The sequence below is a fragment of the Ranitomeya imitator genome, chromosome 2 (assembly GCF_032444005.1).
Source record: "Ranitomeya imitator isolate aRanImi1 chromosome 2, aRanImi1.pri, whole genome shotgun sequence".
Lineage (NCBI taxonomy): Eukaryota > Metazoa > Chordata > Amphibia > Anura > Dendrobatidae > Ranitomeya > Ranitomeya imitator.
Window position 1 is genome coordinate 567,735,588 of NC_091283.1, and position 19,169 is coordinate 567,754,756.

The 19,169-nt window shown below is 41.5% G+C and overlaps 1 protein-coding gene and 1 long non-coding RNA gene across 2 annotated transcripts in view; both read right to left on the reverse strand.

Moving 5' to 3' along the window:
* The window catches only part of SEPTIN9 (septin 9), a 417,355-nt gene extending 401,023 nt beyond the window's left edge, over positions 1-16,332 (reverse strand). The window contains exon 1 of the mRNA XM_069752121.1: positions 16,183-16,332. Within this exon, the coding sequence (XP_069608222.1) occupies positions 16,183-16,204 (22 nt within the window). The 5' untranslated portion in view covers positions 16,205-16,332. The remainder of the gene's footprint in view (positions 1-16,182) is intronic.
* On the reverse strand, positions 5,500-11,347 carry LOC138665005 (uncharacterized). The gene is made up of 2 exons (XR_011318414.1): positions 11,077-11,347; positions 5,500-5,910 (listed from the first exon to the last, which is right to left on the reverse strand). It is a non-coding gene; the product is annotated as an uncharacterized lncRNA (long non-coding RNA).
* Positions 16,333-19,169: the final 2,837 nt, after the last annotated feature.

Here is a 19,169-nt window from a genome sequence, read left to right on the forward strand (position 1 = left end):
CTCACTTTTTGTTCTCGCTGGTTGTTAGCTCCATGTAAAACGTTGCTGGCGTCGTTGCTTTTGCTGTCAAACATGACGATACACGCCGACCTGATGACCAAATAAAGTTCTAGACTTCTAGCTCCGACCAGCGATGGCACAGCGGGATCCAGATCGCTGCTGCATGTCAAAGACAACGAGATCGCTATCCAGGACGCTGCAACGTCACGGACTGTTGTCGTTCTCGTTGCAAAGTTGCTGAGTGTGACGGTACCTTAAGGGTTTCATTTTTCAAGACCTGTGTCTCTCTAAGGATTCGAAAGAAAACCATGTATTCAGTCCATGTGCCATTACACTTGGGCGATTTTCCTCACAGACCATCAATATTGCAGTATGAACTATTTTGGTCTGATTTACAGGCCATAATAGTGCATACTATGGAAGGCAATGCAGACAAGCACACAGAGTCAGTCTTGTTCGTAATTTGTTTTTTATTGCAGTCACCTAAATCCGACCTAAGGTTTACTGTCTTTCTCAGCAACTCAACAGAATTCACTAGTCCTCAGACTCTATAGGGAGGTGCCTCAGCAAACCCTATAGATTTTTAGTGGTTGTATGTGTTCAACTGTGTGTTGCCAGGTCCCCACCCTCAGTCTATTATAGTTATTTCCTTATCCTGTATCATCCCTGTAGTCTTGTATTGTGTATAAGTGACCCTGAAGCCGCTCTGGTGGTACCTGAACCCCTTCCTGACACCCATGTGTCTAAACCTATTCCCGAATCCCACATTGTGTGAACTGTCCATCAATTTCTGTTTACTGCCTGTCAGTGAGTCCGTTCCCGTGTCCATTCTAATGATTTTGACCCTTAGGGTCGGCCTAGGAGTGGTATCTCCCTGCTACCTGCAGCTCAAGCCTGAGTCCACCATCAGGAGTTCCTGTGAACACCAGGTGGCCGTTTAGTTACGCCCCTCCTAGGCGAGCCTGGCCCCGCTGCACAGGGGGTCCATGAAACACGTGCGCTACCTGAGAGCATGACACACATCATATTATTATAACTTTATAAGGTGCTTCCAGTTTATCCCCTTATATAAGTCCTCAAAGTCATTCTTTTATGCATATTTCACAAACTGACCTTTCAGACAGTGACATTTTCTTGCTCCCACACTACTAACTAATTTATCTTAATGGGTTTGTTTAGCACTTATCAATTGATGAACTATTCATAGGATAGGTACTGAATATGAGTTCAGTTGGGGTCTGAAACATGGCAGCCCCACTAGGCAGCTTCCGAATATGCCCCCTACATTGCTTAGCAGCTGCTATGTACTGCTGTTTATCTCCCATTCATGTGATGATTGTTTATATTCATCTGATTGTGGGAGCGCAGGGTGCTGGATCCCCATCGATTTCATATTGATGACCTGATCAACAAGAGATCATCAATGGTTATATACTGAACAGCCCTTTTAAGAACCATTAGAATCAGTGTTGTAATTGCTTTGTTAGAAAAACAGTTTTGTGTATTACTTCCCACACAAGGTGAGGTACATTCTCCAGTAATCTCAGTTAAATAAGAGAAATCTCATTGTCATCTTTTGCTTCATTTCTAACCCAAATACCAGATCAAGCTCAGCAGACTCAGCAGGTGAATGTAACGCACAGGTCACACAGAGGTGAGAAGGTTGCCCTGTCTGGATGGCACTGGCCTCTTGTAGGCTGATAATTGTAGAATGTGACCCATGTGTCACCTCCATTCTGTCACTCATCACCTCAACTGCTGGTGAAATAGTTGGAAGACTGTATCTGAAGAAAGCAAGGATATGGGTGGGGTATGAGAAAAAATATATAAACACAAGAGTTAAAATGTAATGACTAATACTGGCGTACATGGGTCTTGCAACACCCATTACTGCTTTTAAGTCTAAAGGTGGCAATACACCTACAATGGCTGTTGGCTGAACTTTTATTTAGCCAACAGCTATTCTTCTAGAACCACCATACACAAGCACGCTCATCTCGCCTGAGCATGAATGGGATCTCAGTAGGTAGAAATTAGCTTCTTCCAGATACTTCTGGCAGCTTATGTAACACATTCATTTTGATCATTGTAATAGACCCTATCACAGTGATCAAAAAAAAAAAAATAGTAAATCAAACCCCCCCTACCACCCCCTTAGTTAGGTAAAAATAATAAAATAAAAAAATGTATTTTTTTCCATTAGGGTTAGGGTTGGGCTAAAGTTAGGGTTGGGCTAAAGTTAGGTTTGGGCTAATGTTAGGGTTAGGACTGGACAAGGATTAGGGTTGGGGCTAGGGTTAGAGTTGGGCAAAAGTTAGGGTTGGGCTAGGTATAGGGTTGTGGTTATGGTTGGGATTACGGTTAGGGTTTGCACAACAAATTATGTGGTCCATTTTCTCCTGATACCCTTGTGAAAATAACAAAAATTGGTTCCAAAGTAAATTTTTTGTGAAAAAAGTGAAATATTCATCTTTTCCTTCCACATTGCTTTAGTTCTCGTGAAACACCTGAAGGGTTAATACACTTCTTGAATGTAATTTTGCACACCTTGAGGGGTGCTGTTTTTAGAATGGTGTCACTTTTGGGTATTTTCTGTTATATTGATCCCCCAAACTTACTTCAAATGTGAGGTGGTCCCTAAAAAATGGTTTTGTAAATTTTGTTGGAAAAATGAGAAATCGCTGGTCAACCTTTAACCCTTATAACGTCCTAACAAAAAAAAATTCTGTTTCCAAAATTGTGCTGATGTAAAGATGACATGTGGGAAATGTTAGTTATTAACTATCTTGTGTGGCACGACTCTCTGATTTAAGGGTACAAAAATAAAGTTTGAAAATTGCTAAATGTTCAAAATTTTTGCCCAATTTCCGTTTCTCTGAATCAGTGGGATACGATGAAGTGTTCTATAGCTATAACTTCATAAAGTGACAGTGATGAGAATTGTAAAAATTGGCTTTGTCATTAAGTACCAAAATGGCTCTGTGACATTGTGAGACGGAAATGGTAGAAATATTGACTAGATTGTGTGACCTAGCTTTTCCAGATATAGTAATTTAATAGAACTTTCCACATTTTTTCATCTCATGGATTCCGAATAAAGCCATGACAAAATACCTCCATTTGCCACAATGGTGACATGGAGATACATTAGGTATACTGTAACACAGATTGGCAATACAGCCATGTGTACACATGTACAAGCCCTTATCCTGGATTCAATGAACAGATCAGAGAAGAACATCTTTTTAGTCCTCAACAGCAATAGTGTTGACAGGATGACAGGAGTGGCCCACGAAGAATATGCGCCTGAGTTTCCCAATCCTTCTTCTTCGCATCATTTTCTTTAGTTTTTAGCAGTAAAAGTAGATTTATAGGGTTACATCAACAACGTAATTGTTTTTAAATGTTTTAGGTGGAGAATAAAGATTATACAATAATTACAAAATATTTTTTGTTGCATTTTGTACAGACTATGGCGGCATGATTTGTGGATTAATCCCTGTTTCCCAGAATTAGAGATGCAGCTATTACACATCTACTATATAATTATCTAAGGGTCACGTCCATCTTTCTGTCTGTCTGTCTGTCTTTCTGTGTGTCTGTAACGGAAATCCCAAGTCGCTGATTGGTCGCGGCAAAACAGCCACGACCAATCAGCGACGGGCACAGTCCGGCGGCAAAATGGCCACTCCTTACTCCCCGCAGTCAGTGCCCGCTCCATACTCCCCTCCAGTCAGCGCTCACACAGGGTTAATGGCAGCGCTAATGACTGCGTTATGCCGCGGTGTAACGCACTCCAATAACGCTGCTATTAACCCTTTGTGACTAACTTTTTACTATTGATGCTGCCTATGCAGCATCAATAGTAAAAAGATCTAATGTTAAAAATAATTAAAAAATAAAAAATCGTTATATACTCACCGTCCGTCGGCCCCTCAGATCCAGAAAAGGCCTTTCCCGCTTCTCGCAACGCTCCAGTGACCGCTCCATGCATTGCGATCTCGCGAGATGATGACATCATCATCTCACGAGACCGCAATGCACTCTTCAGACTGGAGCACGCGAGGAGCATCGGTAACTGCTTCGATCCGGGGGCCAACGGAAGGTGAGTATATAACTATTTTTTATTTTAATTCTTTTTTTTTTAACAGGGATATGATGCCCACATTGCTATATACTACATGGGCTGTGCAATATACTACATGGGCTGTGCAATAAACTACGTGGCTGTGCAATATACTACGTGGGCTGTGCTATATACTATGTGGCTGTGCAATATACTACTTGGGCTGTGCAATATACTACATGGCTGTGCAATATACTACGTGGGCTGGGCAATATACTACGTGGCTGTCCAATATACTGCGTGGCTGTGCAATATACTACATGGGCTGTGCAATATACTACATGGGCTGTGCAATATGCTACATGGCTGGGCAATATACTACGTGGCTGGGCAATATACTACGTGGCTGGGCAATATACTACGTGGCTGTGGAATATACTGCATGGGCTGTGCAATATACTATGTGGGCTGTGCAATATACCACATGGGCTGTGCAATATACTACGTGGGCTGTGCAATATACTACCTGGGCTGTGCAATATACTATGTGGGATGTGCAATATACTATGTGGCTGTGCAATATACTACGTGGCTGTGCAATATACTACGTAGCTGTGCTATACACTACATGGGCTGTGGTATACACTACATGGGCTGTGGTATACACTACGTGGGCTGTATTATACACTACGTGGGCTGTGTTATACACTACGTGGTCTGTGTTATACACTACGTGGCCTGTATTATATACTGCGTGCGTGGGCTGTTACATACTACGTGGCTGTGTTATATGCTATGTGGGCTGTTATACACTCCGTGGGCTGTGCTATATACTATGTGGCTGTGCTATATACTCCGTGGGCTGTGCAATATACTCCGTGGGCTGTTATATACTACGTGGCTGTGCTATATACTACGTGGGCTGTGCTATATACTACGTGGCTGTGCAATATACTACGTGGCTGTTCAATATACTATGTGGGCTGTTATATACTACGTGGCTGTGCTATATACTATGAGGCCGGCCACAAACAATCAGCAACAGGCGCAGTCCGGCCGCGAATTGGTGCGGGATTTGAACCACGCTTCGTTAATTGGTCTTCATAAATAAACTACATACATATTCTAGAATACCAGATGCGTTAGAATCGGGCTACCATCTAGTGAATACATAAGCAACTGTACAAGGTGAAATGAAAAGACCCATAAGAAATATTTACATTTCTATACCCCTGTAGGCCACAACATCAGTCATAAACTTTGTATTTATTTCCACGTAGATCCCATAAATATTTCCTTTGGTCTACCATATTCCTATACGTGTGCCAAACTAGAATAGCACATCTTTTAGATCCTGCCTCTGAAATCAACCATTTCAATCTTGCCTTAAGCAAAGGTGAGCTACAGAGAAAACTCATAAAACCAATATAATATTCCATTGAATCCTTTAATTGCTACTATTATTTCAGTCATTGCAAGGCTGCACAATGATACAGGAAATTACACAATGTGAAGATAGATTCAAGCAAACATAGATTCCTAATTCAGAACAGAAAAGCACCTTTGTAACCAATTGACTTGACTGTGTAAGTTCACACATCTATTGAGTCCCCTCTACCCATGGGATGTGAGGTCAGTCCATATGAACTGGTTCATCTGCCCCATTGTTCATAGGGTCACTATGTTTCGTCATGTTTGGCACGTTCCTGACACAGAGGTGGAGTCGCTTCAGGGTGTGCAAGTAAAGCCTTTCTTCTTATTCATTGTGTCATCCCAGCGTGCTGGCTCTTGCCTGACATCTTAGTGGAGGGATAACGGCGATGATTGCACAGTGTGGAGGACGGCTTTGGACATGTACAAGTAAGTCAAGTATACATTCATTCTTAAGAGACTTTGAAATAGTTTATTGCAGCTGCTGAAGGCATCTATTGCCAATTCAACCCACTGTTCTCAAATGTACAAGTATAACGATGAAGGCATCTTATAATGTTCAATTACAGTAGCTACGGACATGACCCAAAAAGGCTACAAACTAAAACCCCAATACACATTAAATCACTATTGGTGATCGTTAGGCTGGTAGCAATCTAGACTAAAGGTACCGTCACACTCAGCGACGCTGCAGCGATATAGACAAAGAGCCGATCGCTGGAGCGTTGCTGTTTAGGTCGCTGTTGAGACGTCAAACACAGCAACTCCAGAACGATGCAGGAGCGATCCAGTGACGTAACGGCGACTCACATATCGTTCTCGCTGGTTGTTAGCTCCATGTAAAACGTTGCTGGCATCGTTGCTTTTGATGTCAAACATGACGATACACGCCGACCTGACAACCAAATAAAGTTCTGGACTTCTAGCTCCGAGCAGCGATGGCACAGCGGGATCCAGATCGCTGCTGCGTGTCAAACACAATGAGATCGCTATCCAGGACGCTGCAATGTCACGGATCGTTGTCGTTTTCGATGCAAAGTTGCTGAGTGTGACGGTACCTTAACTCTCGCATACATAAGAGCACCCACTCTGCCAATCGCACCTGTGTTCTGCATGAGAGAGGCACAGCCAGACATCTCTGTCGGCATCTTATCTGTTAGACAACAAAAGGATCGGCAGTCCAGAAATGGACATGTCGTATCCATATCTTCCCCAGCAGCCATCTATCAGGTCTTCTATACACATAAAGGTACCATCACACTCAGCAACTTTGCAAAGAGAACGACAACAATCCGTGACGTTGCAGCGTCCTGGATAGCGATCTCTTTGTGTTTGACACGCAGCAGCGATCTGGATCCCGCTGTGCCATCCCTGGTTGGAGCTAGAAGTCCAGAACTTTATTTCGTTGCCAGGTCGGCGTGTATCGTCATGTTTGACATCAAAAGCAATGATGCCAGTAAGGAGCATAGGGCCCCTAGATGTGTGTCGGATCGGTACACTCCGGCTGTTTGACATGGAGCTAACAACCAGCGAGAACGAGAAGTCAGTCACCGTTACATCACTGGATTGCTCCTGCATCGTTCTGGAGTTGCTGTGTTTGACGTCTATACAGCGACCTAAACAGCGACGCTCCAGCGATCTAGTTTAGGTTGGCTCGTTGTCTATATCGCTGCAGCATCGCTGACTGTGACGGTACCTTTAGACTCTGGGCTGAATCCAGCAATATTTGCCAATATTAGTCTAATGAGTATGGGGGTCTTTAGTCAAACATTCTATATATTTGACAAAACAATACAACAAATATGAAAACAATCACGTCACATATTTACAGTGGCATGCAAAAGTTTGGGCATCTTGGGTCAAAATTACTGTTATTGTGAAAAGTTAAGCAAGTTGAAGATGAAATGATCTCTTAAAGACCTAAAGTTAAAGATGGCACGTTTCTTTTGTATGTTAGGCAAAACAAATAAATATAAGGTCAATTTTTACATTTTAAAAATTGAAAAAGGTAAAATGGGCTGATGCAAAACTTTGAGCACCCTGGGAGATTTGTTTGCTCAGATAACTTTGACCAAGGTTTCAGACCTTAATTACCTTGTTAGGGTTATGGCTTGTTCACTATCATTTTTAGGAAAGGCCAGGTGATGCAAATTTCCCAGCTTGATAAATATACTGCCTCCTCTAACCTTGTGCCAAAAAACTGCAACCATCGGTTCTTCTAAAGCAGCTGCCTCGCACGTTGAAAATGAAAATGGTGGAGGCTCACAAAGCAGGAAAAGGCTATAAGAAGATAGCAAAACGTTCTCAAGTTGCCCTTTACTCGGTTCGAAATGTAATTAAGAAATGACAGTAAACAATAACAGTGGAGGTCAATATAAGGTCTGGAAGACCAAGTCAAATTTCAGTGAGAGCTACTCGTAGGATTGCTTTAGAGGCAAATCAGAACCCCCTTCGGAAGAATCTAGAGTTGTGGTACATTGCTCTACTGTTCAGAGACAACTGCACAAATATGGTCTCTATGGAAGAGTCATCCAAAGAAAATCTTTCCTGCATCCTCACCATAAAATTCAATATGAGAAGTATGCAAAAGAACATCTAAATAACCCTGATGCATTCTGGCAACAAGTACTGTGGACCAATGATGTTAAAATAGAACTCTTTGGCCACAATGTCCAAAGGTTTGTGTGGAGAAAAAAAGACACATAAATTCAGTAAAAGATCTTCGTCAACCATTAAGCATGGAGATGGATCAATCATGCTTTGGTGGTGTGTTGCAGCCAATGGCACTGGAAACATTTCATGGGTAGAGGGAAGAATGGATTCAATGAAATGTTAACAAATTCTTGATGCAAACATAACACCATCTGTAAAAACAAAGCAGAAGTTTAAAATTGGATGGCTTCTACAAATGGAAAATGATCCCAAACATAAGTCAAAATCCACAATAGATGACCTCAAAAAGCACAAGCTGAAGGTTTTACAATGGCCCTCACAGTCCCCTGATCTGAACGTCATTGAAAATCTGTGGCTAGACCTCAATTAGCAGTGCATGCAAGATGACCCAGGAATCTCACAGAACTGGAAGAATTTTCCAAGGAAGAATAGATGAAAATCCCTCAAACAAGAAATGAAATACTTGGCTGGCTACAAAAAGTGTTTACAAGCTGTGATACTTGCAAAAAGGGATGTTACAAGATACTAACCATGCTGGGTGCCCAATCTTTTGCATCAGTCCATTTTCTTTTTTGTAATTTAAAAAAAATAAAATATGAAAATAAATATATATAACAAAGGAAATGCCATCTTTAACTTTACGTCTTTTAGAGATCATTTAATCTTCAACTTGCTTAACAGTTCATAATAACAGTAATTTTGAAAAGAGGTGCCCACATTTTTACATGCCATTGTTTATATGTAGTAATGTAGAGCAGGCATGCCCATTAATTCTATGTCTACTACCAATCTATTAGATCTTTATGCATAGTCACTGAGGGCATTAAAGTCACTGAGATTCTGCAAAAGTTAGATACTGCATGAAATTTAGATTCAGATAGATTTTTAAGCAATTATAGAACCTATAAGAATGCATTTTTCATTTTCATGAGATCACTTTAATGTACGTATCCAAAACCCTTCTACAATGATCATAAATAATTCACCGTGGTGCAGTCCCACTCTGTGATCAGCTTATTTCCAATAACTGCTATAAAAACAGAAGCTATCCAAAGTAGACAACCTATTTCAAACTGATATCCTGATTACCCATAATTGTCCAGCAATGTAGTGGAATATGTGCAACAGAAGAAAACTATTTCTCCTAGAACTTTGTATGAATCTGCTCTCTGCACAAGAATACATATTGTGCTGCTAAACTCCTATATTGGGCAATGTCCAAAAGCGGGTGATAGTGATCTAAAAGTTTAGTAATAAAAAATATTGTAAAAGAGGTGAAGAATTCCTTAAAAGAGGCATGATTTAATCTAGTGTTTCTCAACTCCAGCCATCAAGACCCACCAACAGGCCATGTTTTCAGGATTTCTTAGTATTGCCCAGGTGAATTAATGCTTGAGCAGGTGGTGAAATTATCACCTGTGCAATACTAAGGATATCCTGAAAACTTGACCTGTTGGTGGATCTTGAGGACTAGAGTGCCATATATTTCTCGTGTAACCTAGTAATAAGTGGGCAATTATTCTACATCGCTACCACAGGAGAAATAAAACTCTACACAGTGTTGGTTAAATAATGGGGTTAACCCCTTAATGACTTATGTCAGATTATGTCCATCACAAGTCAGCACCCTGCCTCTGATGGGGGCTCAGACTCTGAGCACGCATCTTTCTTGGCCGATGATAGCTATGTTATTCAGCCATCATCTGTCTCTAATAGACGCAGGTGGAGCGAAGTTTCGCCCATGGCTGTTAACCTGTTAAATGCCGCTATCAATAATAATAGTAATAATAATTTTATTTATATAGCGCCAACATATTCTGCAGAACTTTACATTATAGAGGGGACTTGTACAGACAATACAGCATAACAATAAACACAGATCAGAACAGATGCCAAGAGGAGTGAGGGCCCTGCTCATAAGCTTACAAACTATGAGGAAAAAGGGGAGACACGAGAGGTGGATGGTAACAATTGCTTTCGTTGTTCGGACCAGCCATAGTGTAAGAATCAGGTGTTCATGTAAAGCTGCATGAACCAGTTAACTGCCTAAATATGTAGCAGTACAGACACAGGGGGCTATTTAAATGCATAAAGCGTAAGAGAACATGAAGCAAGGAACCTGATTATGGTTTAAGTTTTTTGAATGGGCCACACAGGGATAGTTAGGTTAATGCGTTGAGGCAGTAGGTCAGTCTTAACATATGCGTTTTTGGGGCACCCTTAAAACTGTGGGGACTGGGGATTAATCATATTAACCCGGGTAGTGCATTCCAAAAATTGGCGCAGCACGTGAAAAGTCTTGGAGACGTGAATGGGAGGTTCGGATTATTGAGGATGTTAATGTCAGGTTGAGTTTTTGCAGAGTTGAAAGTGAGAAAAGTTTGTATTCTAGAAATGTTTTTGAGGTGGAGATAACAAGAGCGAGCCGGTGATCGGATGTGTGTGTGTGTGTGTGTGTGTGTGTGTGTGTGTGTGTGGGGGGGGGGGGTGGTGGTAAATGAAAGCTCGGAATCAAGTATGACCCCAAGGCAGAGGGCATGTTGCTTGAGAGTAATGGTGGAACCACACACGGAGATGGCAATGTCAGGCATAGGAACATTAGTAGAGGGGGGAAGCACAAGGAGTTCAGTTTTTTACAGGTTCAGTTTCACATAGAGAAAGGACATGATGTTTGAGACAGCAATAAGACAATAACTGGTGTTTTCTAAAAGGCAGGCGTGATATCAGGAGAGGAAGTGTATAATTGGGTGTTATCAGCATAGAGATAGTACTGGAAACCAAATCTACTGATTGTTTGTCCAATAGGGGCAGTATACAAAGAGAAGAGGGGGGGGCCTAGGACTGATCCTTGAGGAACTCCAACAGTAAAGGGGAAGATGATAGGAGGAGAAACCAGCAAAGGATACAGTGAAAGAGTGGTCAGAGAGATAGAAGGAGAACCAGGAGAGAACGGTGTCCTTGAGGCCGATGGAGTGTAACATAGAGTAGCTGATGGTCCACAGTGTCGAATGCTGCAGAGAGATCCAAGAGAATTAGCATGGAGTAGTGACCATTAGATTTAGCTGTTAGTTGATCATTAGAGACTTTAGTGATACAGTCACATACATGACAACTGAAATCACTGGCATCAGAGGTGATAACTGCATCTAAAGAATAGGACTGCTGAGGCCAGTTATTGGCGGCATGCATTGGTCACGTGCAGGTACGGATTGAGACTGAAATTCAGCCCTGGCATTTAAAATCACACTGGCCGTGCCATCCCCAAGCATCAGATGAAATATATTACTAATATTACTCTGGATAGAGGAAAGCAAAATTTACTACAAAACCAACATTTCTACTGATTCCTGTGGCCTGCTGGGGTAAGTGGTGGAATCAGCAACTTTGTTCTCCATCACAACTCTTAATAATATGGATGTCTTGAGAACACTGAGTCTGCTAACAACATAGCAGACAAGGCAGCCCATGCCAGACAGGCCCTTCAGGCATTTACCAGAATTGCCAGATGGCCAGTCTGGCCCAGGTCAAGTGAATAATCTATGTGACCTCAATGCTCCAGGATCAGTGTCCTTTTTAAATATCATCAGTAGATTGTCAGGGTAATTCAGAGTCAGAGAATCTCTTTGTATACACTTTGTTCTTTAGCTAATAAATTTAAAATGAAAAGGGCTGGAGGCAGAAGTAAGAGTCAGGTTAATCATATCTATAGTCCTTTCGCTCTTGTGCTTTAACAGACAAATCATTAGAAAGCAGATTTCATTACTTGCAACTTGTTGGTGGTTCAAAGCATTTGCATATAGAAAAAAAAGATATTCTACATGATGTTCCATACTGTATAATGGCCTCACATGATGCTCCATTCTGTATAATGGTCCCACATGATGCTCCATGCTGTATAATGGTCCCACATGACACTGCATACTGTATTATGGCCACACATAGTGCTCCATACTGTATAATGGCCACACATGATGCTCCATACTGTATAATGGCCCCACATGATGCTCCATACTGTATAATGGTCCCACATGATGCTCCATACTGTATAATGGTCCCACATGATGCTCCATACTGTATAATGGCCCCACATGTTGCTCCATTCTGTTTAATGGTCCCACATGATGCTCCATACTGTATAATGGCCCCAAATAATGCTCCATTCTGTATAATGGTCCCACATGATGCTGTATACTGTATAATGACTCCACATGATGCTCCATACTGTATAATGGCCACACATAGTGCTCCATACTCTATAATGGCCACACATGATGCTGCAAACTGTATAATGACCCCACATGATGCTCCATACTGTATAATGGCCCCACATGATGCTGCATACTGTATAATGTCCCCACATGATGCTGCATACTGCATAATGACCACACATAGTGCTCCATACTGTATAATGGCCACACATAGTGCTCCATACTGTATAATGGCCATATATGATGCTGCATACTGTATAATGACCCCACATGATGCTCCGTACTGTAATGGCCACACACAGTGCTCTGCTTCATACTGTATAATGGACACACATAGTGCACCATACTGTATAATGGCCCCACATGATGCTCCATACTGTATAATGGCTCCATATACTGCTCCATACTGTATAATGGCCTCACATAAAAAAAATAATACTCACCTCTGCCAGTTAAAACGCTGATCTTGGTTCTTCATATATCAGTCCTACCTGTGGGCACGCGCGGCATCTCGGCAATAGCACCGCCACTCTCTTCAGCCCATGTGCCATCCCCATCCTCAGCCTGTGCAAGACACTCGTCTTCAGCACATGCACAGACTGATAGATCGTCGTGTGGCCTGATGGGAGAGATAGGAGCAGAGGAGAGTGGCCGCGGCGTTAGTGATGAGGGAGATTACAAGCGGGCTGAGGAGAGTGGAGACGCCACGTGTGCCCACCAGGAGGGCTCTGTATGCCCCCTCTGGCACAAGTGCCAAAGGTTCACCACCACTGGTATAGAGGTTGTCAGTCAATCTGGAGTAGGTGGTGCTGGGCGGAAAATAGAGCTGGAGTGAAAGAGGGTTCAGATCTACAAATAACTCTTCAGCCTCATTTGAATACGAGTTCAAACACTGATTTCTCAGTGTTGGAGGAACAGACTGGCCATGTAAATGTATTGCTGGACTTGTCTTTGAAAGAGTAAGGCTATGGGCCCACGTTCAAGATTGTTCACAGAATTTTCCTGATCAAAACTGGACTCCTTTCGCAGGAAATCCGCTCGCGTTTTTCTCGCTTTTTTTGCGTTTTTTTTCGGAGCGTCCCAATACAATAATATAGCATCAAATCTGCAGATTTTCTGCAAAATTAATCAAAATGCTGCGTTTTTTTCCATGATGCTTTTTTTTTGCGGAAAAAAATGCAGCATGGGCACAAAAATTGCAGAATGCATTAAAATAATGGGATGCTTAATGTAAGCATTTGTAAAGCGTTTTTGCAGCTGTCAGCATGTGACAGAAAAGATGTGGGCTCAGTGCCAGAGCCCACATCAAAGGGAGGGAGTTTGACATTGGCATACTATTACTCCCGATGTCGGAAATGGGTTAAAGTGGGGCATCAAATGCTCACATATTGCACCATCACACAAACATTTTAACTGTATTTACATGTGCTGAGTTCAGGCCGTTAAACGAGCATGATGAACAATATTGAAGTCATCTCCCCATAGTCCTCCATATAGTATAATACACTCCCCATAGTCCACCATATAATACAATGTACACCCCATAGTCCTTCATATAATACAATGCACATCCCATAGTCCTCCATATAGTACAATGCAGACCCACACAGGAGTATATTGCAGTCCCCCACACGAGTATAATGCAGCCCCTAACAGGAGTATAATGCAGCCCCACTTGAGTATAATGCAGCACCACAGGAGTATAATGTAGCCCCCTACAAGAGAATAATGCAACCCCCCATAGGAGTATAATGCAGCACCTAACAGGAGTATAATGCAGTCCCCACATGTGTATAATGCAGTCCCCAGAGGAGTATAATGCAATTCCCCAGAGAAGTATTAACAGTCCCCCATGGGAGTATAATGCAGCCCCCCATAGGAGTATAATGCAGCCCCACAGCTGTATAATGCAGCCCCACAGGAGTATAATGCAGTACCACAGGAGAATAATGCAGCCTCCATAGGAGTATAATGCAGCCCCCCATAGGAGCATAAGTATTCTGTCCATCGCATACTCACTGATATAAAAAAATTACAATACTCACCCATCCTTGTTCCCCCTCTGCAGCGCATCTCCTCACTTCAGCAGCTAGAACAGCGTGGTGCGCGTTACAATGATGTGCCCGCTTCTACAGTTCAAGATGGGAAATGATGAGAGAGGAAGCATCACATGACGCTCTCTCCTCCATCATTGCTTTCAACTCTATGATGATACAGCTGAATGCAAGATGCGGGGGGGGGGGGGGGGGGCGACAGGACCGCCACTGGCTGGGGGGGTTAGATGGCATCTGAGACTCAGTACAATAGAGAATAGAAATGCATGTTACACCACTGCGAATTCTGAAACCTCGCACTATTTCAGTGCACAAACACAGTGAGAAGGAGTCTGAATGAATTCGTAGTCGAATATGTGTCCTGCATTCAAAATCAATGGGCTTACGGAAACAGCAGAAGATGGTACATCCCATAAAGTGCAAGTAGACCGGCCCACTACAACCATAACTGCAACTCCATTCACACTCCCAAGAAATGCATGCAGTGAGACGGAAAGGGGGCGTGGGACCTCTGTTCTGGTAATTTATGGGGGATGCAGTGGATAATGTTCCCTATATTTGACATTTATCGCCTATCAATCTACTGCTGCGCAATTATGTAACTATAAATTACATTTTTGTAAATTAGTTTTTTCTTACTTTTTTTTCTTACTAAAGTATACTTAATAGGCACTCCTTTCACTTAAAGGTGGACATAAAGGAGTACACTATAGAGGTCATATTGCAGCAGTAACCTCCCCCAAATCATCCTCCCTTCACACTATACAATAAATCTACTGCATTGGATTGCAATATAAAGTTTTGCATCTTTTAGACACACTGTAGTATATATCAGTTTAAATTGTAGCATTTATTATACGCATGCCTGTGCAACTTTTCCCTAATTATTCCTACAGCAATATAACAGAGATTTGCTGTGCGGATATGCAATGTAGCACCCATTACCTTATTATAGGGCTTTTTTCCTTTTTTTATTTTACAGGTTCCATAAATAATAAAACGGGGCATTGTTCTTACATTTTGTTATAAAAATATTCTACCCGCATGTCTCCATAATAAAACCTATAAAAGGTCTACGTGGCACCGCACAGGGTTTATGACCTTGTTAAGTGCATGAAGCACTGCATATATGAGAATATGGCAGGAAGAAATCACACACCATGTTGATAAGCACATGCATCATGAAGGTAGAAGATTGCATAGCGTATGACACTGATAGCTCTTCGTCAGTGAATGTACTCTTTACTATAGGCGCTACAGCCTTATAGACTCCATGGATCTTCATTGTTAGTGTGTGCTACTGTATGGCTCTTTAGCTCTTATTTTTCCTAGGTCAGATCTGACAACTGGCGTCACTAACTCACGTTGCTGAAATGTCCTAACGTGGGTTAAAGTTCCCTTCTGCTGTCTTTGCTCCAAGCGCTTGTAATTATGACCCCTATTCCAATTCGCAAGGTTGTAAGGTCACACATAGACGTGTTTGGTATTGATGAATAGCAATGCTTATACAATGCCGGTCTTCATACCTGATACTTTTTCACTTTCAGACTATTTTCACTTCATTCGGCAGGCTGCTTCCTGCACATTTCATGGGATTGTACCTGTTCTAAGACATTTGTATCTACTTTCCCTTTTATTTCCATAGACTGTTCTGTATCCATGTAACTTTATAATCAAACTGAATTTTTTACCCAACAGTAATTGTTAACAAGGTGATAGCTAACCAGGAAGAAAGATGGGGTCAACTTACCGGTGCTAGATGACTTCTTCATGGTACCCCAAGGTTTCTCCTGAAGCTCGCCTAGCTAAGATCCTCAGGGAATTCTGACCTCCCAGGAGAGACAAATGCAGAATGGGGAAGGCAGTCACACACTTCCACAGATACACAATCAGTACACTCCCATTTGTTCCGAGGAACACACCTTTAGTGAACTTGTGCACAGTTATGGAATGCACCAACGCACTCGGAGACAGAGGGTACTGCTGGCACCTCAAAGCTGACATCACGCGTTAACCCTTTCCTGCGCTATACACGTTTACAGAGTGTTAACCCATGAAAGCTTGGGAATCTGAGCCAGATTTAGGATTGAGAAACAATGAGCCCTATGTTCGTATGTTCGTAGAGTGTTTGTTTTGCTAGTGCAGTTGAAGTTCATTGTCACCGAGGGTCAATTCCTATCCGTTTCCTCTAAAAAAGTCACGTAACGTGCAATTAGTTCATGGTGATGCAGCAGATTCAAGGTCAAGGACAGTGCTGTGACATTCAGGAAATATATGGGGGGCCACAAGACTGTATTTACATGTAGCGTAAATGCTGCATTTTTATGCTGCTTTTTATCATGCATGTGTCCGCTCAAAAATACGCAATTGCAATCTGCTCTATGTATTGCGTTTTTGCTGTGTTTTTTGGATGTGTTTTCCCTATATTTGATGCTAATTTTAAAGCAAAATTTTAAGTGGTTTTTTTTGTACAAAAAAGCTTTATTTCTACACTTAAAAACATAATTGTGTTTCTTACATTTTTTCAGGCTCCTCATAGAATCTCATACATTTTTTTTACCAAAAATCCAAAATTCAATAAGCGTCATGAAAGAAGCACTCCTCCCATCAAGGTTTTTTTTATCCTATTAATACATTGCAGTCATCATATTATATAGCACTATGTACTTACAATCGCTCATTTTGCCCTTCTAATCATTTCATTCTTCTGTTTTCCATTAGGTCTATGACATAACGTAATTAAAAACTGACTAATTGAATCCTTCTAAGCTCTATGTAGAAACAGGAGGTCAATTTTCCCTGTATGAATCACTACAAAAGTCCCTGCCATGGAGGGAGGAGCTAAACAGTTAGGTCAGGACTCAGGAGTTGAAGAGGGGAATGACAAGTGCAGGGACTTGACACTTCCTGTTTATACATAGTGCAGAGAAAAGAGAAAAATGAGCTGGGTAGAAAAGCAAAGTGAGCAATTGTAAGCACACAGTGCTATATAATACGATGGTTGCCATATACTAGGAGGGTAAAAACTTTGATGGGAGGAGTGCTACTTTAAGCACACAGTGAGCAAGAGTTTTCATGAAATCACATCCATTTTGCTTGGACAGTTAAATGCAGCAGATTTTCTTCCCCAAAAAATTCAGTGGAAAAAATGCAGCTTTTACACTACTTGGGAACACGGCCTAGGAGAAAAATACATAACAAGTAGACAAAGATTTAAATGTTTTATTTGTTTGAAAGTGTTTTATAATGTCCACTTGTTTGTTGTTAGGGGAAGGCCAATTCTTCAGCTCTATTCACCCAATACATTTCTCAGTCACTTTTCCCACGCTCCATTTTCACATACCGCCTTCATTTCAAAACAAAAAAAAGAATATTCACAACTGCTGTCTCCTCTGAAATCAGAGAGCCGATCAAATAAAAATTCCTCTAAAATAAAAAATTAAATTAAAAAAAATCCCCAAGAAATATAGTTCTACATATTATCTTCCTCAATTCAAGTGATTAAATATATAAATTAGGCTGGAGTCACACATAACGTATAAAAAATTGGTCCGTTTTACATGGACGAGAATCGCAGAAATGTTCCCTGAACAGTGATCCATATGTCATCAGTGTGCATTTCGAGGATGCGATTTTCTCGCATGCAAGCATCCGTGTGACATCCATATGGCGAGATTTTCTCGGCTTCTTGCAAAATGAACATATAATGGATCCATGGGCTCAAATATTCATGTAAACATATATACAGTCTATATATATCTATACCGCATCAGGCGGGGAGTCTGCGCAGCCTAAGTGACGTCAGCGGTAGACACTGATGCTGTGCAGACTCCCCACCTGACGTGGTGAACTTGACAGCGTGGGAAAATGTTCAGAAACTTTCCCACGCTAATGAGTTCATGTCCGGTAAGGCAGGGAGGCTGCGCAGGCAGCTTTTCATTCATTCCCAAGTGGTTTACAGCCCGGCCGGTAGCATTAGCACCGCTCCGGGTTGTAAACTATTTAACCCCTTGAGATGGATTGCAGCATGGGACTTCACTGTACAGCAGACAGGTATGGAATATTGTTGCTTTTTTATTTTTAATTTTTAACCCTTTCATACTATTGGATTAACAATGAATAGGTGTCTTATTGACACCTCTCCATTATTAACCAGGCTTAATGTCACCTTACAATAGTAAGGTGACATTAACCCCTTATTTCCCTATATGCCACCACTACAGGGCAATGGGAAGAGAGAAGCTAAGTGCCAAAATAGGTGCATTTTACAGATATGCCTTTTCCGGGGTGGCTAGGGGCAGATTTTTTTTAGCTGGGGGCCAATAACCATGGTCCCTCTCTAGGCTATTAATATCTGCCATCAGTCACTGGCTTTCCCTCTCTGATGGAGAAAGTTTTTCCCATGAATTAATCCTTTAATTTAACACCTATACAGTACTAATTTTACACACACACACAAACACACACACACACACACACACACACACTAATAATATTATTAGGGAGGGATATATCAAAATATAACAGATATGCAATGGTTTACTGTATGTAAACCATGTACCATATCCTGTCGGGTTCTGCAATGATTTTACAGAACCCGACAATTGAATTATCGGCTATTCTGCTATCTAACTCTCTATGAAATATAAAGATATATATATATATATATATATATATATATATATATGTGTGTGCAGACATTTAATTAATCTATTCTATTTTAACCTGTCAGTGTGA